Source organism: Episyrphus balteatus, chromosome 4, assembly GCF_945859705.1.
Source record: "Episyrphus balteatus chromosome 4, idEpiBalt1.1, whole genome shotgun sequence".
Lineage (NCBI taxonomy): Eukaryota > Metazoa > Arthropoda > Insecta > Diptera > Syrphidae > Episyrphus > Episyrphus balteatus.
Genome location: NC_079137.1, coordinates 57,297,029 through 57,324,614, shown reverse-complemented (window position 1 = coordinate 57,324,614; position 27,586 = coordinate 57,297,029). Strand labels below are relative to the sequence as shown.

General features: G+C 28.4%; 1 protein-coding gene across 2 annotated transcripts; it reads right to left on the bottom strand.

The window, feature by feature from the left end:
• Positions 1–800: 800 nt before the first annotated feature.
• On the bottom strand, positions 801–27,586 carry LOC129918035 (CD151 antigen). Of its 2 annotated transcripts, XM_055998343.1 has the most exons (7): positions 27,449–27,584; positions 26,564–26,705; positions 4,778–4,864; positions 4,505–4,696; positions 4,225–4,320; positions 1,222–1,518; positions 803–1,161 (listed from the first exon to the last, which is right to left on the bottom strand). In XM_055998343.1, the coding sequence occupies exons 3-7, from the start codon at positions 4,853–4,855 to the stop codon at positions 1,114–1,116; spliced, it is 711 nt and encodes a 236-aa protein (XP_055854318.1). In that variant the 5' UTR covers positions 4,856–4,864; positions 26,564–26,705; positions 27,449–27,584; the 3' UTR covers positions 803–1,113. The 2 variants fall into 2 exon arrangements, with proteins under 2 accessions (XP_055854319.1, XP_055854318.1); XM_055998344.1 differs by lacking the exon at positions 26,564–26,705 and having other exon boundaries at positions 801–1,161; positions 27,449–27,586.

The window sequence follows — 27,586 nt, the reverse complement described above, 5'->3', positions numbered from 1 at the left end:
CACAATTAATTTACTATAGAACCCACTGTTTCTTTTTTTTTATGGATTTGAAAATCCAGAACAACCTAAACCTAAAACCTAAAAGAACAGAACCCTTTTAATACGGAAATTATATTTTGTTCAAAAATCGAACGAAAAGCTAGGTAGTAGTTTTGAATGTATTAAAGCCAATATTTTTTCAACGCTCATAAACGCACCTTGTGTTTTCGGAGTCTTATTGAAGTTAGAGACCATAACTTGTTTAAGAATATTCTTCGAAACGATGAGTCGTGGTATTTTACCTCAAGACTCAAAAATTTCAGTTTTTTTTTTCTTTCTCACCTTTTCGAATTTTCTTATTCATTTACTCTAACATGTTAAGAAAAAGTATCGTGTATTCTTGAAAAAGCAAATAAAGTCCGGTGTTTTTCAAACACTTAAAACTTAAAAATGCTCCAAATTAAGTTTTCGGAGTTTTTTTTTTTTTTTAGTAAATGGGGCATTTCTGTAGCAAATGCGTGGGATTTTAGGCTTTTTTGAGTTGATTCTACCAGATTTCGTTGTACGTTTACCCATTCCTCAGTGTTAATAGACCTTCTTAATAACATTCAAACATCTTATTTGTTATACAAATATCCTCTCTGTTTCATTTCTTTCTTGCTCACAAAATATTCAAATTGGTTGTAACTTGTAACGAAAAAAAGAACTTATCATTTTTATTTTATCTACTAAAAACAAGCAAGTTACATTATAACATAAACAAGATCTTATAACTTTTTTTAAGATCAACAAGATTAAATGCAATTAAATAATAATTTACAATGATTGCCAATGAGAAAAAAAAATATTATTTATAAATGTTAAAACACTATAACAAAAAACTTATAAATAAATTAGTGAGTTTTTTTTGTTTAATAATAATTAAGAAATTATTGATATAAGAGTAACTTAACATAAGATTAGTATAAGAAGATATTTTAATATAATTTGATGTATTTTTAAGAAGCATGCACCTGCTTTCAATTATATATATATAAAAAAAAAAACGAAAATAACATTAAAATGCTTAACAAAATAAATACTTAAGGACGGATAGATAATTTGGATAGTTTTTCTTATAGCTATACTCGTAAACTATTCAATCATATTAAATAATAAACATGAGAATATAAGACCAAATATCTGAAATAAAAAATAATAAGTTAAAATATTTTAGAGGATAATAAACAAATAACTTTGTACCATTATGACAGCAACTCCTATTGCAGAACCACCAATTAAAGCAGCATGATCACGTACATATACAGTTGTAATATTAAGACATCCCTGACTGTAGAGATTGCTGATGTTAGGGAATAATGTACATTGTTTGCGTTGTCCTCCGAAGATTTCCTGACAACATGACTCGGGAATTTGACCATAACGATTCCAATCGTGCCACGAGTCAACTCCACAACATCTTAGGCGTTCTTGAGTTTGATCCCAAGCTTGGGTTATGGCGCGTCGACTTCCATATTGACCAAGAGAAGCTCGCATTTCCTTAAAATTTAAATAATAAAAAAATTAAGTTATACGAAGCTATTCTGAATTTCTTAAAAAAAAAAAACTATATTCGAGAGAATTAGTTATTGCCAAAAATTCTAGGTGTTCCATCTTTGGGCAAAATCCATATTTTTAGAATATAAATAGTTCAAAAAAATTACTGTCGTGTCCCCCTGCAAAATTAAATTTCTGACAGATTTGTATAAAAAAAACTGAAAGAAGAATTTATTCAAAAATTCTTGGATTTTAACTTAACCTAACCAACCTAAACTCTAACAAAAGTAGTTATTGCGTTCACAATTTTTCCAAAAAAAGACGAATCACGTCAAATTTGCTTTTCTTTAGTATCTATGAGCATTTGAAAAATATGCCAACAACGAACCAAAATGTCCAAACTTTGTTTTTGGGGAAATCCTCAAAAACTATAATCTTGCATACTAAAACCTCCCATTATTTATTTTGGCGTTATATATTTGTCAACTATGTTTTTATGACAATAAATAGGAAATATGTAAAAAATGTGCTAATTTAATCAAAAAATTTAAGAAATAGAAATAAACGTTGGAAGATTTTTCGTATTTCTCATATCAATACCGTCCCGTTTCTGCGTGAACCACGTATCTACATAGCAAATTTTGTTCTGTTCTTAAAAGAAACATTTTTCTCAAAATTAAAAATATGAATTGAACAAAAGGTAATCAAGTTATGTTTATGACATATTGATTGAGTTGTTTCTAAACTAAAACCTTTGTATCTATTCTTTTTTTAAGTTCTAGAGCAAATTTTAACAGAAAAAAAAATCTTGAACAAAAATGTCCTTGTAATTACATTTTTGTTCAAGCAGAAACGGGACGATATCAGTGCTTCAGTGTCCCAAATTTCATGACTTTTCTTCAAGAAATGGCCGTGTAAATGATTTTTGACGCCATAAAGCAACACTGTGCGACGAGGAGAATGATACAGAATGATACATAACGAGTTCATAGCATTCACTGATTGTGAAATTTGGTAAAAATAATAATTTACCAAATAGGTAGTCTAAACCATTAAAAAAATTCGTAAAAAAAAAAGGAATTTTGCCATATTTCGACAAATTTCAAAACGCATGTGCGACCGGAAGTCCTTACTCAATTTGAACAATTTTTTTTTCTACTTAATATTTAGCTAATGTAAAGGTTGTCCAAAGCTATTTTATTTAAAAAAAAGGATGTTAGGGTGTTTAAATTTTTTTTGTAAAAATACCATTTTTTAAACATTTTTTCAAGCTTTAGAGGCGATGCGCGGATTGAAGATATCAACCGATTTCGATTATTTTCTAACCCCTTCTTAGTCTTCACCATTCACAACTTTTCCGCGCTATTATGATTTGAAATTCAAAAAAAAAACCCAACAACGACCCACCTTATTACCTATCCTTATCTTGCCATATAAACAAAATATCGTTACAGAAATTAAGAACTCTTTTTTCGGTCTGTCTGTTTGAAAAACGAGTTGATTTGTTTAAAAAATTATGAGTTTTGTTTTTTGAACACTCTAAATTGAGTTTTTTTTTTACAATTTTTTCAAGACTATAAACCATTACCAATTTTTAAACACTAGTTTGTATTACTTTTCTGTTTAACAAGGTCCTCTCATTCTCATGTTGAAAAATGTTTTTTTTTTTTTCAATCATTTTTAAAGGTGGGTATTTTCCAGAGAAATTTTGTTTTTGGGTCTATTCACTTCAAATTTTGTTATTACAATATACATATAGCATTTTTTGGAATAATTTATTTGGACCAAAAATAACGATATGTAGGTACCTTTTAAACCTACATTAGTTTTGGAAAAGTTTAATTTTCTCAAAAACAGCCCGAGTAAAAATAGAAATTGAACTTTTAAAGAAACAAATAAAAAAAAATCTTGACCGCCGCACCACGACTGCACCACGCCCGCACCATTTTATTTTGTATGAAAAATTCGGTGCGGACGTAGTGCAGCGGTGATGCGGCGGGCGGTCAAAAAGTGGTGCAGACGTGGTGCAGCGGTAGCGCGGTGGAATTCCATTTTTACTCGGGGGCTCCTAATACGATTTTGATTAAAAAATTCGAGTGTTAGTTTCTAAACAAGCTCTATTTTTTTTAAGAAAACATTTTTTTTTTTTCGAAAATCTTTAGTAGGTATCGGTATCTGCCATAGAACCGTTTTTATTAATTTTTGAGTTTCTCCCAAAACAAGTTTTATAATTTCAAAGAATTATTTTATACAAAAGCATTTAAATAGTTTTAATAAAAATCAAAAATACAAGAAAACGGGAATTTTTTTTTTTATTTTAAGGCCTTGAGGGCATAGACGTAGACAACCGAATTTTAATTTTATATAACTCTCTAAATACTTAAATGTCACTAAAACTACATTTTATTCAAAACACTTTATCATAACAAATAGATGAATCAAAACGAAGAGACATAAAAATCGATTGAATTTGTTAAAACCACGCTATTGGTTATCCATAAAATTACAACATGCCTTCGGGCATTGCCCTGTTGTCTGTCAATCAAACCTGATCTTATAACCTAATCGCACCTTATAATTTGTTCGTGTCTATGAACTTTCAATCTATTTTTAAAACTCAGAAGTAGGAATAGGCGTACAATGTCTCATATTTTTATAAATAAATAAAGTTGTAGATAAAATTTTTAAATATTGAATTACAACACTTACCTGTCGCATGGTTTGTGATACCTTCTCCCGGAAGACATAGCCTAATATGCCTCCAATTAGAATACTGACAAACATCAGAAAAACAATTATGAAATACTAAAAAAAAAATAAAAAAAAATAATAATTTTACATGACTCATTTTTTCAAAAAAAAAAAAAAAAAAAAAAAAAACAAATAAAAAACTTGAATCAAACAACTTTCAAAAAACATCTTCAAGTTCAATTATTATATAAGTTTTAAATTAGTTTTAAAAGTAACAAATCGTCTTTATTATACTTACAGTGAGTAAAAGGCATTTGACCTCCTTGGCAGCACCCATACAACCTACAAATGATAGAATACACACGCATACTGACGTCACAATTAAAACATAAACAGCACCCGAAAAGATATTCGTTCCAAGAAGTTCATTCATAAAACTTTGATCGACTATGGTCCAAACCCCGAGGCAAAATACGACTAGGCCTCCTATCTGTTTCGTTAGAATTATAAAAAAAAAAGGGTAAATTAGCAATTTGGAATTTATTTTTAAATTTTTAATCAAAAAACTTACAAAAATTAATAAATTCACAATAAACAAACTGTATTTTACGAACTGGCCGCAGCAATCCATTCGAGAACCGAATCCCATATTGCTGTCCTGAAATTGAATAAAGTGTATAAAAATTAGAAAATGTATTGTTACTTATTAATAAAAAATTGATGGATTTGTTTATATATTTTTTCTTTTAATAATAACACGGTGTAACACTCAAAATATACGCGGACAGACCTATCAGGTTTTGTAGAGCTAAACGCACTGAATACGAAACGGTATTTGAAAATCCCCTAACACCCCCAAAATCTGGAGTTACGGGCAAAAAACGGTTTTTGGGAAAATTGAAAAATTATTTTATCAGATTTTTCTTTTTTCAAAATATTTTTTGTTTTTATTTGTTTTTATTTTTCAATTTTCTCAAAAACTAGAAGACATAGAAACATACAGTTTTCATTGTTCGATAAGGAATTAATTGAGGCAGTTTTCTGTCTAAGGGCCAATTTATTGAGCCTCCATTAAATTTTGAAATTTATCGCTTTAGTTAACGGCCTCGTTAAACTATTGTCGCCTTTAAGTATACATCATTAAAAATTCATTTAATTCACTCTTCTTTAGTTAAAGTCCTTACTTTTAATGGAAACTTTAAATTTAAAACTCTGTTAAAAATATCCTAGGGATTTTTTATTTTGTTTGAAAAATAATTGTCAAAAGCTACAATTTTGTCAAATCAAATACCTAGATTTGAATTGGAAGAAAAACCAAAAAACTATGACCCGTAAGTATTTTGCAGCTGAAAATGCCAGAAAATGCAAGAGATTAACGATATACCAGTGGTAACCAAAGAATGCTACAACCTACAATTGAAACCATGAGAAGAAGAAGGAGTTAAGTGAAATTTTTTATTTTTTCCATCGGTGTCAAATAGCTAACAACTTAAATTTAAGTGTTATCGGCATTCATCTCGTGTCATTGGTTTATAAGTAAACTTTATATCTCTTCTTCTCATGGCTTCAATTGCAATGTTATGTATGTATTATGCAACATCTCAAAAATGATTAGTTTTGAAGTGGAGAATATAATCTAGTAGATCTAGTATTATCTGTGCGAAGTAGACAAGAAATTCATTAATTTCTTTGAATTTTGTTCTTTTTATGGTACAAATGCATGTGTGTATAACCTACAAAAAATTCTAGTCTGGACTTTTTTCATAATTGTGATGTTTTTTTAATAATTCTTTCAGCTCATTTGACATTTTTCAAATAAAATAATAATTCAAATAAAAAAAATAAATGAAATGACATTTGACACTAATGGAGAGTGAATAAATAGAAATTCTGTTTAAAACCTCCATTTGCTCTAAAAATCCCTCTTAAAAGGTCGAATTTGGTGTTTTAACTAAAACGACTTTTAAATTTAACGCTCAATTAGTTAATGATGCCAAACTTCAAAAAAATCCTTAAAAGAGACTGAATTAAACGAAATTGGTTTTTAATTTTAAAATTCCCTTTTTTAATGGCGATTTAAGTTTAATGGAGAGTCAATAAATTGGGCCTAAGTAATTTATTTACTAAAATTCACAGTCTGGACAAAAATAGTATAAAATGAGTTTTAAAAAAATTTATCCCCTATTTTTAACTTTGAAATCGATTATTTCAAAAACTATTGGTAATATTATATTGATTTAAAAATTAAAATCAAATGCACAATTTTGCCTTTTGGAAATGGTATCATTTATTACTGTAAGTGTTGCCGTTGTTTTTTAATAATTTTTTTTTATTTTGATAATTTTTTTTAGAAAAATGCCCCTCCCACCTAAACGGGGGGAGATAGACCACCCTCCCAAAGAAAAAAATGTTTGTATTGAGCTCCTCCACAAAAACTTGTCATCAAATCCTGGCGCCCAACTTATCCTACTACGTGCCGAAACAACATTTTTGTTCTATACCTAAAAGTTCGAATTTCTGTATCTGGGTTGAAATCGAAAATTTTTTTTTCTAAGCCAATTTTGAAGTGATTTTCATAAAAAATACCTCGATCAATTGGGAAATAGATATTTTTTTAGAATATATTTTTTAAATAGCATGTTGTTTTGAAAACATATACTTTAAATTGATGCCGAAGTTGGGCAAATGACAAAAAAAAATTAATTTTTGAACTTTGACATCTTATAAATTCTAAGTGGTTTAACCGAGTTACATGTTTTATACATTGTTAAAAAGGTATATTTATCTTCTAAAATTGTCGAAGCTAGAATTTTTTCAATGGGTGAAGGTCCAAAAAACCGTTTTTTGCCCGTAACTCCAGATTTTGGGGGTGTTAGGGGATTTTCAAATACCGTTTCGTATTCAGTGCGACTAGCTCTACAAAACCTGATAGGTCTCCCCCCGCGTATATTTTAAAACCTCATTTTTGTAACACCGTGTAATTAGATTTTTAAAATATGTGCGAAGGTAATAAAATTTAATAACTAATTTACGAAAAAATATTCACACGACCAAATGACACATTTGACTTGAAATATTTTTAAAAAAAATTTCTTAGTTCAGCATAAAATTTCAAAAGATTTTATTACCATACTATAGACTTTAACCTGCTTGATATGGTGTTATTTTATGCCTTAAAAACAAATTCAAATACTAAATGTATTAATTCATAAGTATGACTGACACCTCCCAGAAAGTGAAGACAATGAAATTTAATACAAATATGTTTAAATGTTTTTATTTGAGAAAAATTGAGACACGCGAAGTGTTTAGCAAAAAATAAATAACAACAAAAACAAAACATTTCGTTGACAAATTCAATTTAGATTGATTAGTACCTAAGAAAAATGATTTTTATGGACACAAGTGGAATTATTGACAAACATTATTAAGGTAATGATTTTCCTATGTGCGTCATATGCATAGAACATAGGTACATTCCTACATAGGTACCAAAATATTTGAGTTTAACACTTGATGCGAAATCATAATGTACATTGGCATATTGGTTCTATATCAAATAAATGAAACGTAAAATGTTAATAGTTTGCAAAATGATTATTTGTTTTTTAGATCTTCAAAAAATTATATGGGTATGTATCTAGAAGCAGTGGCGTAGATAGCTTTTCGCTAAGGGGGGGATAGATCTAGTTAGCAGTTTTTTTTTAAGTTCTAATAATGCTTCTTTCTTTCTTTCTTTCTTTCTTTCTTTCTTTCTTTCTTTCTTTCTTTCTTTCTTTCTTTCTTTCTTTCTTTCTTTCTTTCTTTCTTTCTTTCTTTCTTTCTTTCTTTCTTTCTTTCTTTCTTTCTTTCTTTCTTTCTTTCTTTCTTTCTTTAAATTGGAGAAAGTGTAGCTAATATCTTTAATAAAATATATATAATAGGGAAACTTTTTTCGGGGCAGCTAACGAGCGCTTTCAATGAGTTCATAGAGGAAGTATTATTCCTTCTGATCAAATATCTTTTCTGAGTTTTTAATTCTTCACACAGAGAAAAATATGACTAGGACCACCTAAAAACTAACAGATTTTCTTACTGAACTGTTTTATGAAGAAACTTTAATAAAAACAACAATTAATTATTAAATAATATTTTCATGGAGAAAATCTTTTTAAATTTTTAGTAAAAAATTCATAAATAAATCTTATTGTTTTTGTCCTATTTTATGTGGTCTAGTTTTCTCTGTGGAAGAATAGAAGATGGTCCTGCAGCCAAATTTTTGGTAAAACTAAACAGTTTCATTAAATTCTTTAGCTGCTTTGTCTATTTCAGACGAAGAAAGAACCGAAAACCCTTCTAGTATGTTTTCATGATTTGTACATTTTTCTCCAAGGCCCATTACATAAAAATCGAGAAAAAGATTGAAAACAGTAACACGAAAATGAGTCGTCTTCTGCCCGTTTATTTTAGCTAATCCCTTAAATCTTGGCGAGATCCATAGCTTGGACCAACTCTAAATTCACTCTTTGAAACACCGACTTAATGGCAACGAGAGTTGGTAAACCATATTTATAACCTTTAAGCTAATCAAGAACTCGAAATCCAAAGCATTTTTTTCAGAGTGCGTTTCTTTTACTTATTTGTTCATGATTGGTTATATTGTACAATTAGGGTCAAAATGCAAAAGTATGGAGTTTTCAAATGTAATAGCTTTTAAAAGTTATGCATTGCTTATCAAAATTAAATCCTGCACTTACAATTTTCATTTTATTTAATATCTTTTCCTCGCTCAAAATATTGGAAGAAATCGAAGAAATTTGGATTTTTAGAGGTTTTTGAAACATATGATTTTTTTTTTAATTGCGCCGTTTGGATAAAAAAAAAAATATATTAAATATTTTTAGGCTTTCACGTGAAAGATAGTTCCAAGAAAAAACGTTTAAGCTTATATTTGTTGGAATTGAACACTCAGTAAAGAAGCTGCGAAATAATAAGTGAAGGAAAAAAATTATTTTTTCATGTAAAATCGTTTTTTTCTTAACAACTTCAACCCATTTGAGCGAGCCAAGACGAACGATATTATAATTTTTTTTTACATATTATTAAATCTCAGACCCTAATGCAACTTTTGACCACTATTACATTTGAAAATTAGAGTACTTTTTTTTCCCATACAAAAGTGACACACCCTATTGTACAAGTATCGATCCCAATGGGGGGGGATATATCCCCCTGATCTCCCCCCTATCTACGCCACTGTCTAGAAATATGTATTTATTTTAAGAAATCATATAGTTAAAATTAAATGCTAAATAACTTATAGCCTAGGCATATTTTCTTTAAATAATATTATAAGTAAGCTATAAGACATTTCTGCAGCAGTTCGAATACATTTTTACTGATGAAAACTATGACTCACAAAAATAACACGAAAGCTGTTTTTTTGACAGTTATCAGAAAAATAACAAAAAAAATCGCAGCCATATATTTAGTGAGTTATGGGTATTTGAAAAAAAGTCGAAAAATGGTCAGATGGTCACCCTGTGACGGTTTTTCATGTGCTCATTTTTCTCATTTTTTTCTTTTGTTACGGAACTTTGAATAACCCTGCTACCAAATGCATTCAAAAATTTTAACTCAGCTGTATCAGTTTAAAAGCAAATATTACTTTTTTGCCCAACTAAGTACTAAAAATATTTACATGATTCTAATTCAATGAACCGTAGTGTAAAAAAAAATGGACTACGATGTTTCGGCAAGTTACCTTAAAAGTTGGTGTGTTCAATTCAATTAACAAAAGAAAAAAATGAGAAAAATTAAGATTTGTAGTCAAGGAACATGAAAAACCGTCACAGGGTGACCATTTTTTCGACTTTTTTTCAAATGCCCATAACTCACAAAATATATGGCTGCGATTTTTTTAATTATTTTTCTAATAACTGTCACCACCTACCCTATCTACCGTTTTCGTTTCGACTCTAACTTTTGGGACACCCTGTATAACAAACAAATAGGAAAATAGCTATAAAAATTTTTATAATTATTTTTATTCTCGCAAATCATCGAATTTTTGAAATTATTAATCACATTCTAGTTTACAACTAAGCAAATTTCATTGAATATAAAATTCAAGACTGGATTGCACTTACTTGAAGCTAATTATGAAAAAATTAAGGAAAAATTATAATTTTATTTCTTTAAGAAATACCATAAGGTTTGTTTTATCAATAACTTAAACACTGTTTTATGTCATTTTCATCCTAAAAAAAAGTATGACACTTAATTTCCTGTAAAAAAGCAATTTTTTGAAAAGAAATTTTTTAAATCGAGCCGTTTGAAAAAAAAATACACAAACAATTTTTTTTAACATTTTTCAAAAACAAAATTCATTTTTTAGAAAATATTAATCAACACTTAAAAACAAAATTATGCAAAAAGTCCTCCACCACTTTCCAAAAAAAAATTGATTTGTTAACCCTTTCGAACCCAAGCTATGAAAATCAATATTAAAAAATGTTTTTTCGGTATTATCGGGTCAAAAACATCACAACTAAGAAATATGATTAGCAAAAAGTTATTTTCCAAAATAATAAATAGCAAAACTAATGTGTTTTTCTCATGTTACATGTAAGCAACATGGACTGCCTATGACCACCAAAAAAAATCGGAGAACTGAGATAATATCTTTTTATGAAACTATAATGTATGCTACTTCTTCTAAGCAAAAAAACATTTAACATTTTTTATATCTTTTTTTTTCAAAATTATGACCATATATAAAAAAAACTTTTTTTTGCAAAAAAAAAAATGTGAATTTCAGTCCCTTTCTCGATAAAAAAAAATTAAAGGTATGATATTTGACTAAATTTTTGTAATAATCCAGTAACTAGGCATTATTATCTTTCAATTAAGCCATCGTAACCTAAAAAATTGTTTCATTTAATATTTTTTACGAATTTTTAAAAAAATGTTACATGAGAGTAAAGGGTTAAAAAAATTAAATATCGAAACAGTATTCAAAAGAGTGTTCATTCGTTCATTTTTTTTTTCTTCGATATGAACATAATTTTTTGTGATGTTCAAAAAAACTTTCAAAAGCCAGATAATTTTCGTCAGAAAATATAACTGCTTTCAAGATATTATAACCTGAATAATTTTTCAAAATGAAACTCTATGTAAATGTTATCTTGGTCCCAATCCATTTTTCAGTTTTCTCACTTTAATTGAATATCCTTTTTAAATAATATAATTTTTAAATTTAAAATAACTGAAATTAACATATTTAAAATGTTTTTGAAAACAATTATTGAGTTATGTATTTACACAAAATTGAATCCAAACCCCAACCAAACTCTAATACCTCTGAATTTTATAAAAGTATTTATAGTTGGCCTTAGACATGGAACAACTCAAAACTGAGAGGTCTGCGAAGTTTCTTAAGGTCCACTCGGAGAACCGTGGGTTAGTTGTAGTCCCATTCAAGATAATGACAATCGTCGATAATGTAGTAGAATAATTTTTGGGCATAATTCAAACTATAGGAAAATGATGACAATAAATCAGTGTTCGGTTAAATACTCAACGTTAAAAATTTTATTATTTTAAATTCTTTCTATGAAAAAAAAATGTTACGTATACGCAGCAGTGGCCAACATTTTTTTTAAAGCATAGGCATACTGCATTCAACTTTTTTGTTATAAAATGTTTCCTACTTTAAGCATTGGAGGATAAATGTTTAACCCGGTAAATTTCTTAGTAGGCTTATTGAATCTGCAAACATCATTCATTTAGTGACCACTCCACGGATCTTTCAGTTATCACTTCATTTAATTCAGAATATTCCATATCAACAAGCAATTGTTAACATAATATTAAGTACGTCATTGAAATTCCTTCCTAACTTCCCATATCGATCAATGCACAATGCAAATTCTTTGTTTTTCACTTCAAGGCCAATTTTTTTTTCCTACAAAATTTGACAATCAATCTTTCTACAAATACATCATCACATCACATAATATTCTCTACGATGAGGATGACCTTGCTATGGAAACTTTTTTCCATACTTCACAATGAGTTCTTTCAAAAGTAATTAGCAACTTACCAGAAGAGTACACATTAAAATTGCCATGTGATTTACTATACGGTTTGTCAATGACAATATACTAGTATAATCTCTAACTTTAAACGGAAATACCCTCAAAACGAATAACTTCTCTATGACTTAATGACATTACACAACTCTACGAGATGGGTTATTAGGCCGGTAATAGCCTGCCGGACATATTCACTGGTAATCTTTCATTTACTATGTGTCTTTTTGTTTTTTGTTCCTTTTATAGCGAAAAAGAGTGAAAGTTGAAAAATTATACTTAGATATGGCAAAATTGACATAAAAATAGCTATGGTATTTCTGTGTTCAGGTTAAATTATGGAAACTCTTAATTTTTAACTATTTTGTTTAGAGAATGAGCTGTACAGTAAAATGTCTTTAAAAGTAATTTTGTGAGAAAAGTGTAGGCCTAGCAGATATAAGCTTTGGACTTGCCTAAAAAAGCCTATTTTCTTCAAATGATGTTCACAAGAGTGCGTAATTTAATTTTACAAAAAACAAAGACTGCCTTCTGTTCCAATCAAACTAAGATTTTTTGTCTAACAAAACTAAAAAAAAAAAAACTAAAAACAATATTTTAGAGGTCAAAGAATGAAGAGGAAGGCGCAAAACTAAAAAAAACTAAAGTTAAGCAATATTTTGTGAGGCTAAGGCATTCTCCGCACATCAAATTGCTTTTGGCGCAATGACATGAATATGAATAGATACTTCATTTGACTTGAACTGGGTTTTCTCAAACAATTATATTGTTGTTGTAATTTTTTTTTTTTGTCTGACTGATCTATGAACAAAAATAAATATACTGGAATGTAGGATGTAATTTCAAGCTCGCAATTAACACATATTCACATCACATCAACAGAATACCTTTAGACACTGTGACTCGTGTATTAAATAAATTCTCAGATCTTTTAATTATAACGATTGAATCTCCGGATCTTTCAGATCTTTTCATATATGTAGAGGGGCGATGAAAATCTGAACTTAACAACACCAGTTTTGTTGTGAGTGTTGTTGGTGTTGTTTATATTAACACATCGAATAGCATTAAAGTGACTTATGTTTTTTTTTTTTCGTTTTCTATAGAATGTGTCGCAATTGCTAGACCTCTAGAAATTCACACAGAGACTTAGTAAAGAGGTGACTCAAGTCTATCTTTAAAGATATGTGTTGTAAAAAAAAATACTGCACTTGGTGTTGTACTGTACAATGCAACTATAGGTATTATACCAACTGTAAATCATTTTTTTTTTTTTTATTTTCAACAAGTTGTCGTCCGTCAGAGTGTGTCGTTTTGTCACTTTACAAATTTGTAATTCGATCGTTTTTCAAGTTTCCATCATGTAAACTGGGTCAGGGTTAATTGATGTTACTTGTGGCTTACACGTTACAACCGACACCGACCGCCGCAGTACAATGAACACACAATAATAATTGTGTGTACTTACTTTCATTTTCGAAGCATGTTTCGTTACTCAATGGAAAATTAAAGATGCAAATTTTTTAGTAGCAATAGCGAAAAGAAAAAAAAATAAGACAATTGGTTGTAAAGTTGAGTGAGACTATGATAAAAGGGCTGGAAAAATAATAATTACTGGTGGAAATAAATATGCAAGAAGGAGGAATAAACTGGTGGGTAATTTTTAAGTTTTCTGACCTCTTATGATACCAGGTCGGTGTGGAGTGAAAATATTGGGCGCAACTACTATTAAGTAGATTTGACTGTGTACATATTTCAATTTCCATACATTTATTAGGTGAATTTGGTCACTGTGGTGTATACGTAACTTTTTTTCTTTAGAAAAACACGCACAGTTAGTATACAATTTCGAGCTATTTGCACTTTTTTATTGCAGATGTCAAAAAATATTTCGAATTTTTAACATTTTCCTTAAAACCAAATTTATTGATCAATAAAAATCCTTTTAGTGGAGTAACTAAAGCAAATTATTAGGAAACCCGGCCGAACAGCTCTGATTTTGACGATTTTTTTTCAAACGTAGGTAATTAAAAATACTATAAAGTCTATAGATTAAAAATTGCCTATATGTTGCCGTATTGTTTTTAAAAATTAAAATTTAATTTTTTTTAACAAAACCATTTTTTTTGCTTAAATTTTATAAAACAAATGATAGCAAAAGATTCTCTAGGTAATTTAAGGAAAACAAATATAAGGGAGTAAGGGACAATCTTCCATCGTTTAAGCAAAAAATGCAATTTTTTGGCAATCTGACTTCAAACAGAAAAAAAAAATATTTTGAAAACAACGGCAACACCTACAATATTTTAAAATACATTTTTAAAAAGCCAGAAGCTTATTTCTATCTCTTAAATGGTCCTCAAACTCAGAATTAAAAAAAGAAAATGTTACTAAAAAAATTTAAAATGACTTTTTTCCAAACTTTATCTAATAAAATATGAATTTATTTAAAAAAAAATTTGGCCATAAATGTTATCAGTTGAATTCCGAAGCAGAAAAAATAATATATACCACACTTTTGAAAAAGAGTTTTTTTTTTTTTTTCAAAACTTCTATTAAAAAAAGTTCTTCGAAAATGAAATACTTTTTAATTTTTTTATAAACTGTAATACATATTGACATTTCCTTTTATAATTTCAAATCATAATAAATGTGGCCTAATAAATTAGAAAAATAAATGCATTTTATATTACGAAAAAGTTTTAAAAACGACATGTTAAAATTTTGTCAATAATATTTTTATTCAAAAATCTGAGTTCAATTACCATTCTTTCAAAAGCCCTTCATTCAATTTTCTTTATTTTAATTTTATAAATAAGAAAAAGCTTCTAGCTTTTTAAAAATGTATATTTATGTAAATATTGTAGGTGTTGCCGTTGTGTTCAATTTTTTTTTTTTGTGTGTTTGAAGTCAATTTATGAAAAAATTGCATTTATCGCTTAGACGACGAAAGATTGTCCCTCACTTCTATATAATTTCTTTCCTTGCATTTCCTAGACAATCTTTTGGCATCAAATAATTTTTGAAATTTAAGAAAATATTTTGAAAAAAATTTTTCTTTGTTCACAAAAATCTTCAATTAAATTTAAAAAATCAAAACTTCAACACCGGCAATTTTTAATCTATAGACTTTAAAGTATTTTTAATTACCGACGTTTAAAAAAAAATATCCACAAAATCTAAGCTGTTCGGCCGGGTTCCCTAATATTGCCGATTTTTGAGCTTTAGTTACTCTACTATTTGTTGTTACAATAAATAATGATCAGTTTTAGTTTATTAGTTTAGTTTATTTACATATTTGTAATTTTTACAAACGCATTAAGATAAATCTTATATAAATATAAGTGAAAGTTTATGAATGTATTAAAATATTTAGAGTTTGGATAAAGTAGATAAAGAAAAAACTACACATATTTTTTTGAAAAATTTATTTATCTGAAATTTTTTTTAAGGAGATAAAAAATTTCATAAGACAGCTTGTTTTAACTTAGTATCTACCGTATAAAATACGGTATTTGAAGAAGATCAGTGTATTATTTTTCTCAATGTAAGCACGGTTTTGTTTGCTATACCTACATTCACAAATGGTTAGGGCAGTTTTTGAGGAACAAGATTTTTTAAATTTTAGTTAGATATGCTTAATATACCTCTAATTTTGGTTTTAAAAAAAATTGTAACTTACGAAAACTTGCGGCACCAAAATTCTATTTATTTCTTTTTTGAGGAATAATCCATAATTCAATGTTATTATATTAAGTTACTATAACTTTCAAGCAATTATATTTGAGTTCTAGTTTCGTGCATAAATAATAATGCAAACAAATCAGTTTCTTCAATTTATTTATATCATTGGGTTTCCATTGAATCTAAAAAATCTATTTCAAAAACTTGTTAATTTTTAAAAACTTAGATTTTGTAAACAAACAAAACTCACCAATTCTGATCACTTGAAATTATTAAACTGGAATAAAATAATTTGAGAAATGAATTTCTTCTAACAAAGTTTTATTAGGTATCTACTTTTGTTATAAATTAAAAAGGGATAATATATGTTTTTATGCACCGCACCGGCTATTTAAATAATATTACAATCCGTATATCTTTGAAAAAGTGTAAGGTCACGAAATCCCATAAAAATCATTAAAAAAAAACTAAATAATTTTTTCCAAGGAAGACTCTTTTCAAAACAGTGAGTTGGAATTAATAACAGTTTTCATAATTATCTGAAGACCTAACAAACTTTTTTTTTAAATCTTGGAGACCCTCATACGTATACTACCTAATTACCTACTATTTATTTTGCCTGTAAATTGTGTTCATATTTTGAATTATTATATTCAATATGTCTTTAAGTATCGATTCACTTATTTAATTAAAATAAAGCTATGAATCAGTCTAAACAAGGTTTCTCCTGTTTTATATAACTAAAAACTTGCAATTTAAATCACATTCCTTTTCGAAATTTCCTTCAACTGTATTCACTAAAAATTTAATTAACTTCTATTCCACCTAAGAGTTAAGACAAATCTTTTTTTGGATAAAGTTTCCACCAGGTCATGTGTTTTATAAAATATGATGATATAACCTTCTTCTTCTTCATCTATGTTCCCTTTCTTTTAGCTAGTTTGAAGAATTCAATTATCACACTTTAGTTTGAAAACTTTTGAACGTTTCTTAATCCATTTTTGTCTTCCATTTTAAACCATACTGCCACAGCGCAATTATACTAAAAAACCTAATAAAAAATTTTTAACTGATGTAAAAAAAAAAAACCCCAAAAGTAATTTTAATTCAAATCAGATCCGACAAAGGTTAAAAGCTTCAAACTTTTATTATCCTAATTTAACTGATTCAAATAATGTTCTTAAATAATATGACTTTAGTAATTTAAGTTAATTTTGTGAAAATTAGTTGGCAATGATTTATCACAGGTGCCAAATCTATCATCTAACGCGTTCATCTGTGAAATTGAGCACTTTAGACCGCACTAAACTAAACCACAAAATGTGTGGTAGTAAAGTAGTTACCTATATTATAGTAGTTGTTGGCACTTAACAAACCGAATCTAATAAAGATATAAGGATTGCAAAATAACCCCCAAAAGCATCAAGATTGAAATATAGATACTTTATGTAGATTGTATAGATACATCATTAAATTAATTCAAATTTATACCTAGTTTTGGAGTGTCAGTAAGTAGCACGTCGAAGTAATTTTCTCTTCAACTACGCGTCTATATAACTTTAAGTACGACGACAACTATTTACTACGAAGATGGTGGAATTAATTGACCTAGAGATGTGCGGCTATATGGCTACCAAACCAAGTGACTGGTGATGACCTTGTGATTTCCTACTTTGATAATTGATGATTGCAAGACATTCATCGTTAATAGTTGGCAATTATTGTTTTGCTTTTGGTTGAATGAATGAATGCTCGCAAAAATAGATTGCCTCAAAGGTTTATTATACAGGTGGAATATTAATTAAGACTTACTTTGTCGTGAGTGTTTTAATATACAATATGTATTAGGGTGGGTCAAACAAATCTAAATTCTTTTTTTTTTGATTTGGCACTCTGAAAAATCGATTGCTGTTAGACCCCTCTAGAATATACACACCAAATATGAGCTCTTTATATTAATGGGAAGGTCCTCCGCTTTGCAATTTTCCATTTTTACATCAAGCTTCTACTAAAAAAAAATTATTGTTTTTATTATTTGACATTTTAGCAAATTTCTTTTCATATTCTTGTAGGAAATTGTACGCTCTACAAAAAAGGCCTTACACACTTTTTTCGTTTATCTAACCGTCTAATAGATATTTGAGGTCCAAAAATCGAGAAAATCTTTAAAAATTCGTTTTTTGTTCTTAATTTTGTAACAAATTGAAAAATTATAACGATCAAACGAGCAAGACATATTCTTGTTGGAAATTGATTGCTCCACAAAAAAGGTCTTGGTAACTTTTTTCATTAATCTAACCATTCTAAAGATATTAGAGGTCAAAGTTAAAAAAAATTATAAAAACATTTTATTTTTTTAAAAATTTTCCAGTTCACTGAAAATTCAGTATTTTCAATTTAGCAAGATATATTCTTGTAGGGGCTTAAACGTTCTACAAAAAATTCCTTGGCATCAAATTGATTGCTTTAACCGTTTAGAAGATATTCGTATCCAAATCGCAATGCATACGGGTCATAAGAAAACTATTGAAATCAGTGAGCATTGGTTTGGATACAAATATCTTCTAAACGGTTAAAGCAATCAATTTGATTCCAAGGAATTTTTTGTAGAACGTTTAAGCCCCTACAAGAATATATCTTGTTAATTTGAAAATAATGAAGTTTCAGTGAATTGGAAATTTTTTAAAAATATAAAATGTTTTTATACTTTTGTTTAACTTTGACCTCGAATATCTTTAAATTGGTTAGATTAATGAAAAAAGTTAACAAGATCTTTTTTGTGGAGCAATCAATTTCCAACAAGAATATTAGCTCAGGGAAATTAGTCAAAATATGGGCATGAAATCGCATTTTTCGCGGGACAAAATTTTTTTCATGAAATGTGTTCGGGTGGTTGTCCTTATCATAAAAGTCAATTTGTTGGCATAATTGGAGGTTGGGAACAGCCGCCATCTTGTAAAAGAGATTGGTATCGTTTTTATTGAATAGCTCCATTGTTATTCATTTTAACAAAAAATGACAAAGGTAAGACTTATTGACAATAAAATTATCTAAGAAATGATATACAAAACAATTCCGTGAGTTGATTAAATAAAATTTTATAGTTGGTCAAAGTGCGGGTTTGTATCGCAAGGTTGGGACAAAATGACATTTTTTCATATATCTGACGAACTTTTGATTTGTTTGGATAATTCTTCAAGAATGAATTGTAGTACTTATAATTACCTATAAAATGAGCCCACAATCGTTATTGTCACCATCGTATTGTAGAAGTAATCTAACTCCGAAACTCTCCATGTACTAGTCAAAAGTAAGAAAAAAACTGTTTTTTTGCTAGTAGGCCGAGAAAATTTTGGGAGTAGAGGTATAACCAAAATATAAGTACGCAGTTTTGCAGCCATACGCGTGTTAATGTCGATTTCGAAGGTCTGACAACTCTAATTTTGTGCTTTATACGGTTTTTGGGGGGTTAAATAACGTAAGTTTTCCAGTTAATGTGAATGGGCTAAATTTATACTATTTGAAATTATAAATATACAAGCTGATGCTCTATTATTTTTCCTAAATCTGGACACCTCAATCTCGGCTATGGGGTTAATAGAACTCACGATATAAGCTTTTTTAACTAACCATATCAGGCTTTTCAATTCAAATAAACAAACAAAAATCTAAACAAAAAAAGCTTCTAAAACATAATCGTATAAACGGCTTATATATAGTTCTATTGGTCACATCCTCAAGATTGGGGTGTTCAGATTTAGGAAAAATAATAGAGCATCAGCTTGTATATTTATAATTTCAAATAGTATAAATTTAGCCCATTCTCATTAACTGGAAAACTTACGTTATTTAACCCCCCAAAAACCGTATAAAGCACAAAATTAGAGTTGTCAGACCTTCGAAATCGACATTAACACGCGTATGGCTGCAAAACTGCGTACTTATATTTTGGTTATACCTCTACTCCCAAAATTTTCTCGGCGTACTAGCAAAAAAACAGTTTTTTTCTTACTTTTGACTAGTACATACAGAGTTTCGGAGTTAGATTACTTCTACAATACGATGGTGACAATAACGATTGTGGGCTCATTTTATAGGTAATTATAAGTACTACAATTCATTCTTGAAGAATTATCCAAACAAATCAAAAGTTCGTCAGATATATAAAAAAATGTAATTTTGTCCCAACCTTGCGATACAAACCCGCACTTTGACCAACTATAAAATTTTATTTAATCAACTCACGGAATTGTTTTGTACATCATTTCTTAGATAATTTTATTGTCAATTAGTCTTACCTTTGTCATTTTTTGTTAAAATGAATAACAATGGAGCTATTCAATAAAAACGATACCAATCTCTTTTCCAAGATGGCGGCTGTTCCCAACCTCCAATTATGCCAACAAATTGACTTTTATGATAAGGACAACCACCCGAACACATTCCCTGAAAAAAATTTTGTCCCGCGAAAAATGCGATTTAAATTACTAATTTCCCTGGGCTATATGTCTTGCGCGTTTGATTATTATAATTTTTCAATTTGTTACAAAATTAAGAACAAAAAACGAATTTTTAAAGATTTTCTCGATTTTTGGACCTCAAATATCTATTCAACGGTTAGATAAACGAAAAAAGTGTATAAGGCTTTTTTTGTAGAGCGTTCAATTTCCTACAAGAATATGAAAAGAAATTTGCTAAAAAGTCAATTAACAAAAAAATTATTTTTTTTTTAGTAGAAGCTTGATGTAAAAATGGAAAATTGCAAAGCGGAGGACCTTCCCATTAATATAAAGAGCCCATATTTGGTGTGTATATTCTAGAGGTGTTTAGCAATCGATTTTTCGGAGTACCAAATCAAAAAAAAGAATTTCGATTTTTTTGACCCACCCTAATATGTATGTTTGTTGGTTTGATGAGGGGAGTGTTCACTAAATTAGTTCCCTTTATTTGGTAAATGCATCATTTTCAAATGAATTCATTTAAATATATGAATCATTCGAATAAGCGAGTTCTTCTTATCTAGAAAAAAAAAACTCAGTGAATGACTCATTTAAGGCGGGCTTCAGAATGAATTTGAATACATATGTTTTAATTTTGTTGTTTTGTTTGTAAATAATTCTACAGGGCATGTTTGCTATTTTGCACTAACTTAATTTTCCTAAAAGTTTTAAGCATTTGAGTAAATACATAAACTTAAATATCGGTTAAGGGCTTTAAGCCAATAAGTTGTGATACTATGGCCTTAATTAAGCTTGTGACAAGTTAGAAATTACTTCAGGCTTTAATACATAATATTGATACTTTATTCATCTATTAACTCATTCAATATTATTCGATTTAATTAACATGCAATTGTGTAACTCAGTTGATTAACAGTTCAGTTGCAATGTCTATTCAAAATATCTTAGATAATTAGGCAGTACGTGATATGCGGTAAAATGACTAAGAAAAAATAATTATTTATAATTGCAGTGTTGAGTTAAATTTTTTCTATAATAGAACGAGTTAAGAATATGAAAGATAAATAGATTTGGATCAATTTGCATTTAAGTTATTTTAAATCAAACAACAAACTTATTTCACAATATTTTGTAAGCATAGTAATTAGTATATTATTAAGATATTTAACATAATTATGTTTGATTAACAACAATTCTATAATTTTTACGTTGACAGAAAACTAGAATAAGAATTTGAATGTAAGTTAGGTCCAGTCAATGTAAGAAAAAAGATTTATCTTGTTTTGAAATATGCAATCTTCGATGAAAAATTTGAATTTTTTTTATATAAAAATGTGTTTTTGCTTTTTTATTGATTACATTACATAACCGACGAAGTTACGAATACCAGAGTTACGGGACAGAGTTACGAGAGTCAAAGTTACGCGAAACCGAAGTTACGAATAACTAGAGTTACGAATTCTAAAGTTATGTTAAGCTATGACATATGATTTTTGGGTTGGCAACAATTGCGAGGAACGATATGGAATTATGGAAATACAAACAAGAGATTAACATTTTTCTCATTGGTCAGAACTAAATGAGTAAAGCGAAAATGGGTGTTATTTAATCTTGTAAAATTTTGATTGGATAGGTATAGATATACATATATGGTTTTTTTGTGAGAAGATCGCAAAAACGTTGAAATAGAAAAAAAAAAAACATAAGTATACTTATGTAAGTTTGGGGGACATAATTGAAATTAACTTCTTATTTGTCCAACTAATATTGCACCTACGACGTATCGATATTCTCTTATTTATGTTTCCATAATTCCATATCGTTCCTCGCAATATTTGCCAACCCAAAAATCACATGTCATAGCTTAACATAACTTTAGAATTCGTAACTCTAGTTTTTCGTAACTTCGGTTTCGCGTAACTTTGACGGTCGTAACTCTGTCGCGCGTAACTCTGTTATTCGTAACTCCGTTACCATTTCCTATCTGGCAGTCTTTCAGTAAGTCAAACTTGAGTTCAAGACTTGGTATATTTTGGAGACTTTTTATATAGTGGTTTCAATTAATTTTGTTTGTATTATAAATTATCGTACTAGCCAAGCTTCACACAAAATTGTAAATGATTACACTGCCCAACACACAAAAATTTTCCAGACCGTTGTTTATCATTTCTTACTAAATTTAGAGTGCTGATTCCAAAAATAATATTAGTTTTTTTCTATCAGCTCTAGTTTTTAAATTATTAATACATGAAAATCCATAGAAATTCATACAATTTTTTTTTGCTAAATTTTTTTTTGTATTTATATTTTACTAACTGAACTGAAATACATTACATTCGAAACAAGTTTTTCCAACAAAACTTAAAAACTAATGTAATAATAAAATCTAAAAAAAATAGTATGAAATTACTCAAAAAATGTGAAAAATTAAAATATCTAAAAAAAAATAGAGCTGCTAGAAAGCAACCAGAGTGATTTTTAGGCTTAGTGAAACCAAATGCATTAGGTTCGATAAAAAAATTTCTGGAAAATGTTACCAAACAGTTAAAATAAGCATAACTTTAAAATAAGTACGAAATTACCCCAAAAATGTGGAAAACTAAAATATTAAAAAAAAAAATAGAGCTCTTAGAAAAAAATGAATGTGATTTCTAGATTTACTGACTAAAAATACATTGAGTTTTATATAAATTTTTTTCTGGAAAATTTTAATAAATGCTCAAAATAATAAAAACTTAAAAATTAGTATGAATATTTCCCGAAATAGGTATGATTATTTATATTAAAAAGTTAGGTAGGTATATTTTTTTGAAAAAAAAAAAACCTAGATATAGTTAAACATTATTAGGTATAAGTATAAAACTTATACTTAAGTTTTTTAGGTAGACTAAATATAAATCAAAAGCAAATTTGTCAATAACTTCTTTTTTGAATTTCAGAAAATGTTTCGGAAAATTAATTTTTTGAAAACGGGATAGTAATAAAACGGGTTGAAACTTAAAAATGGCACACCAACTTACGTTTACAAAAACCGGTTGTAGCCTAAAAAGTAGCAATTAGGCTTTAAAGGGGGCACACAAATATTTTAATCAAAATCGTTTTTTCAGAGAAGTAAGTTTTTCACTATTGATTATACAAACATTATGTCTAATGATAAAGTTCATTTTAGTGATACAAAATATCAACTTCTCTTCTAAGAAATCACCCAACCTTTTACTAATAAGATTGAAGAAAATCGTTGCAGTGGTTTGGACTGATAGTTTTTATCATTTATGTAAAAACAAGAAAACAGTTTTTAAAATCGTTACAGTTTTATTTTGTATTAGATATGTAAAATCCTTTTCAAATATTTTAACAACGTTTTGTATGATTATTTTGAAAATTTATTTATCAACACCTTAAAACTAATTTTTCTCATAACAAAAATGGTAAAGAATTTTTGATGTTTCTATTGTATAAAATTGGTATTGCGTATTGAATATTCAGTTTTTAGTATTTTAAAACATATCTTAAAAATAAAATTACAAACACTATTTTTGAAAACTTATAAAGAATTTGTAGACTTTGGCAGCAAAGAATCGTACTAAAGTATCCTTAAAAACGTCTTGAAACTATTCAGACCTACACTATGGAACTTTTACATCTCAATGTTATCTTTATCTTAAGTTTCTAATAAAAACAAAAAAATGTTAGTGGTTAAGTAAGATGAACAAATTAGTCTTAACTAACAAAAATACGTTTAAAAACGTTTTAAAATGTCCATGCTGAAAACTTTAAAAATTGATACAATTTTTTTACCATTTTAACATCACAAAACCAAAAATTAGATTGGATAAAATAAAGTATAACTAGATATAAACCAACAAAAACAATATCCCTGTGACTCTAATGTCGTTTTCGGTTGGAAATCCACTCATTCTTAAATCCAATATAACCAACTGCTTTCACTCTGAAATATGAGATCTATTTTTGATGAATAATGAAATAAAATATATATTGTATTTACAAACATTATGCATTAAGTTTAGCTTCTGAATGGATTCTAATTCTAATCGAGAAGAAAATTTCTTTTCTGAGAAGCATTGTTCCTATCATTTTCTTGCCAATAAAATAGTTTCTAGATGCTTGTGGATGTGGATGTGTGGAATGCCAAAAGATATAAGAGTATTCACAAAGTTTTTCAAATACTGTGTTAGGGTGCTTCTATGGTCGAAAAAATCTTTTTTTCGATTTTTTAATGGGACACCCCTGCATTATGTTCTACTATATAAGCATAGTATATGGTATTTTTTTCCGATTTAAATATTAAAATTTAGGGGTCGCTACCATTCACTAAAGATTTAAGTACAAAAAAAGATCAATTTCAACAAAAACTTTTTTGTTACAATTCAAAGTACGCTTAAGACCCGATTTTTCAATCTTTTAATAAACAGTCAGTTAACTGTCTGACGAATAAAGATACTAGGCTTATGAACAATCAGATAAAAACATTGAATTTTCGAATTAAGAAAGATCACTTAGTTAGCTATTCTACAGAATAACACAACAAAAAATGTCGAATTCAAAAATATTCAAAAATTTTTATTCCGCTGTATTTTTTATCAAAATTTCTTTCAAAACAGCTAAAGATTTAATATAAAGTACTTAATTTTGATAACAAATTTTAAAATTTTGGGGAAAAAAAAAACAAAATTTGGTGTATTTTTCAAAACTTTGAATTGTGGTAGCGATCCCTAGAACGTGTGTAAACTGGCCCAAATTTTACCCAATTTATATTTAAGGCAGGAAGAACAAAATGAAAGGGTGTCCCATTAAAATTTCGAAAATTGATTTTTAAGAAGCACCCTAATCGATATACTCGATTTTTTTTTGCTATCGATAGACAGTCGAACACTGTTAACCAACACTAAATTAACAGTTAAATTAATTTTTAATGGAAAACATGCAATGTATTTGTGCAAAAAAGAACAAAAACAGCGAAAAAACGATAAACAATATAAACAATTTCGATTTTTTTTCAATTTTTTCAAAAAAAAAATCACTAAACTTTCAAATAAATTGTTCAAAATTGTTTATAATGTCTTTCTACTGGTAGCAAATACAGTTTGAGCAGAATAATTAGCAATATAAAAATTGTTTTTGGTTGAAAAATGACTAAAAACAGTGGAAAATTCTCAAATTAATCGCGCACCGGCCTCAAAATTTTTTTTTCAAAAAACTTGCACAGTGTTATTATTTTATCCTTCAAAAAACTGCTTTAAGGCCTATGTCTGTTTACTCTTTATTATATTTAATTTTAAAATATCCCTTTTTAAATGGCAACTTTAAATGAATCGGTCATTTCAAAGTGGATCAGTTAACTGTCAGTTTTGAGATGTCCGATCTAACTTCAATGACGTGTGAATATTTGGGCTTAAATGAGTTAACCAACAGAATTGAAAATTTTGTTAAAGAAATATAATATGGAAATATTTTATTGGTTTCAAGATCATTTTCAAAATTGTAGGTTTAGTCTTTTAGTGCTAAGAGATTACCAAACCCTTGAAAGAATTTGTTTGTCATATCTTGATATACCTAATTTCAGCACAAAATTAAAACAACTTTATTTGACAACTTTGACATAAACTTTAGAGTTTGTTTGATTTAAGCAACAACTTAAGTTCAGTTTTTCAATACTTTATATTCCAATATTAACCCTCTGTCGGCAAACGGGTGCGAATTTGGCAGGACAAAAATAAAAGATGTTCACAAAAGAGTGTCTTTATAAGGGTGAAAATACCTTTTTTTTGAAATTGTGAATACAATATTCGAATTGCTTGGAAAATTCTACATCAATTTCATATATGATTCTCTATAAAATAGTGAGACAGAAAAAAGTTCTAGCGACATGAAAAAGTATACACCAAATTCGCAAAAAAGAGGTGTGCCTACAGAGGGTTAAGGGCAAAGCAAATACATAGTCACTAAATTAACGAACCATGTTATAATGGAAACAAATTCATAAATTAATTTTTGCAACACTAACTCCTTGACTATTAGAAGTGCACTTTTTAGAACCATAACTAAACATTTTTTATTAATCTAGAGACTAGACTAGAGGAACTTGTAGCTATTTTAAAACATTCAAAAAAACTAACTTACCTTGTAGTCGTTTAGTTTGAACGAATTCCTTGAAAATAGACCAATTTTGACGGCAGTTGATTTGGCGGTCGATATATGTACGTTTTACAATATTTTTTTAAACAACTTTCAATTGAAATATAATTGAAAATATGATGATAAACTGCAAAAATTCAACACTATTTTTATTAGGTATTTTAATTTTGTTTTTTTATTTAAAAAAATAAATAAAAAAAACAACAACATAAAAACAGGTTCACAAGTAATATTTCTATATTTTGACAAAGACGAATAACCACTTTGTATTATGTTATAACGGCATGTTGTCGTATACAAACATTGCACGCTGCGTTTTATTGCATAATCAAAAAAAAAAACTAAAAAAAAACAAGACATCAAACCGAACAACACCCAACAAACAAACAAAAAAAAAAAGATGAGAGTAAAAAATAAAACTAATAAGAAAAAAAAAACTAGAAATCGAAATCGAGAAAACCACGCTCAGCTTCGCATAGAATCGATCAAGCTATTGAAATAGAGAGAAAGCATCGACTTCGACTATCGACTGAACAAAACAAAATTCGATCGCGTAATCTCAAGCTTCGTCTTTGTCTCCGAAGTTGAAGCTTGGAGGATAAAAGATTGTCTTGAAAGTGAAAAAAAACGAAAAAAAATCGATAACAGTGTTGTCCAAGCGGACGACAAAGCGTTGTTAAGACGGAGGACAAAAACTAGGTCAATCCAAGTGCACACATTCTCTGCCTGCGCCTGGCTGGCTCTCAAGAACTTGATTAACAACAAACAAAAAAGTCGATAGGAACTATACAATTCTCGTTATTTTTGTATTCTGTAATTCTTTTCAGAATTCTAACCGATATCGATTAAAAATTTTAACTCGAATCTTACCGGAGTTTTCTTTGCAACAAATGTTAACGTGTAGCTTTCGGTAGTCAGTCAAAACTGGTACTGGCACGCATTAGTTTTTCCCGTCTGATTTTTACATGCCCACCTGTTGAATGGGTTTCTTTGAGAGCTCACGTTGCA

Excerpts from the sequence above, each read along its gene's own strand:
- LOC129918035 (XM_055998344.1), bottom strand. The coding sequence starts at position 4,855 with ATGGGATTCGGTTCTCGAATGGATTGCTGCGGCCAGTTCGTAAAATAC. Across the intron at positions 4,697-4,777 it reads TTGTGAATTTATTAATTTTT|ATAGGAGGCCTAGTCGTATT; the intron begins GTAAGTTTTTTG and ends CTAACGAAACAG. Across the intron at positions 4,321-4,504 it reads TCAAATGCCTTTTACTCACT|TATTTCATAATTGTTTTTCT; the intron begins GTAAGTATAATA and ends TTTTTTTTTTAG.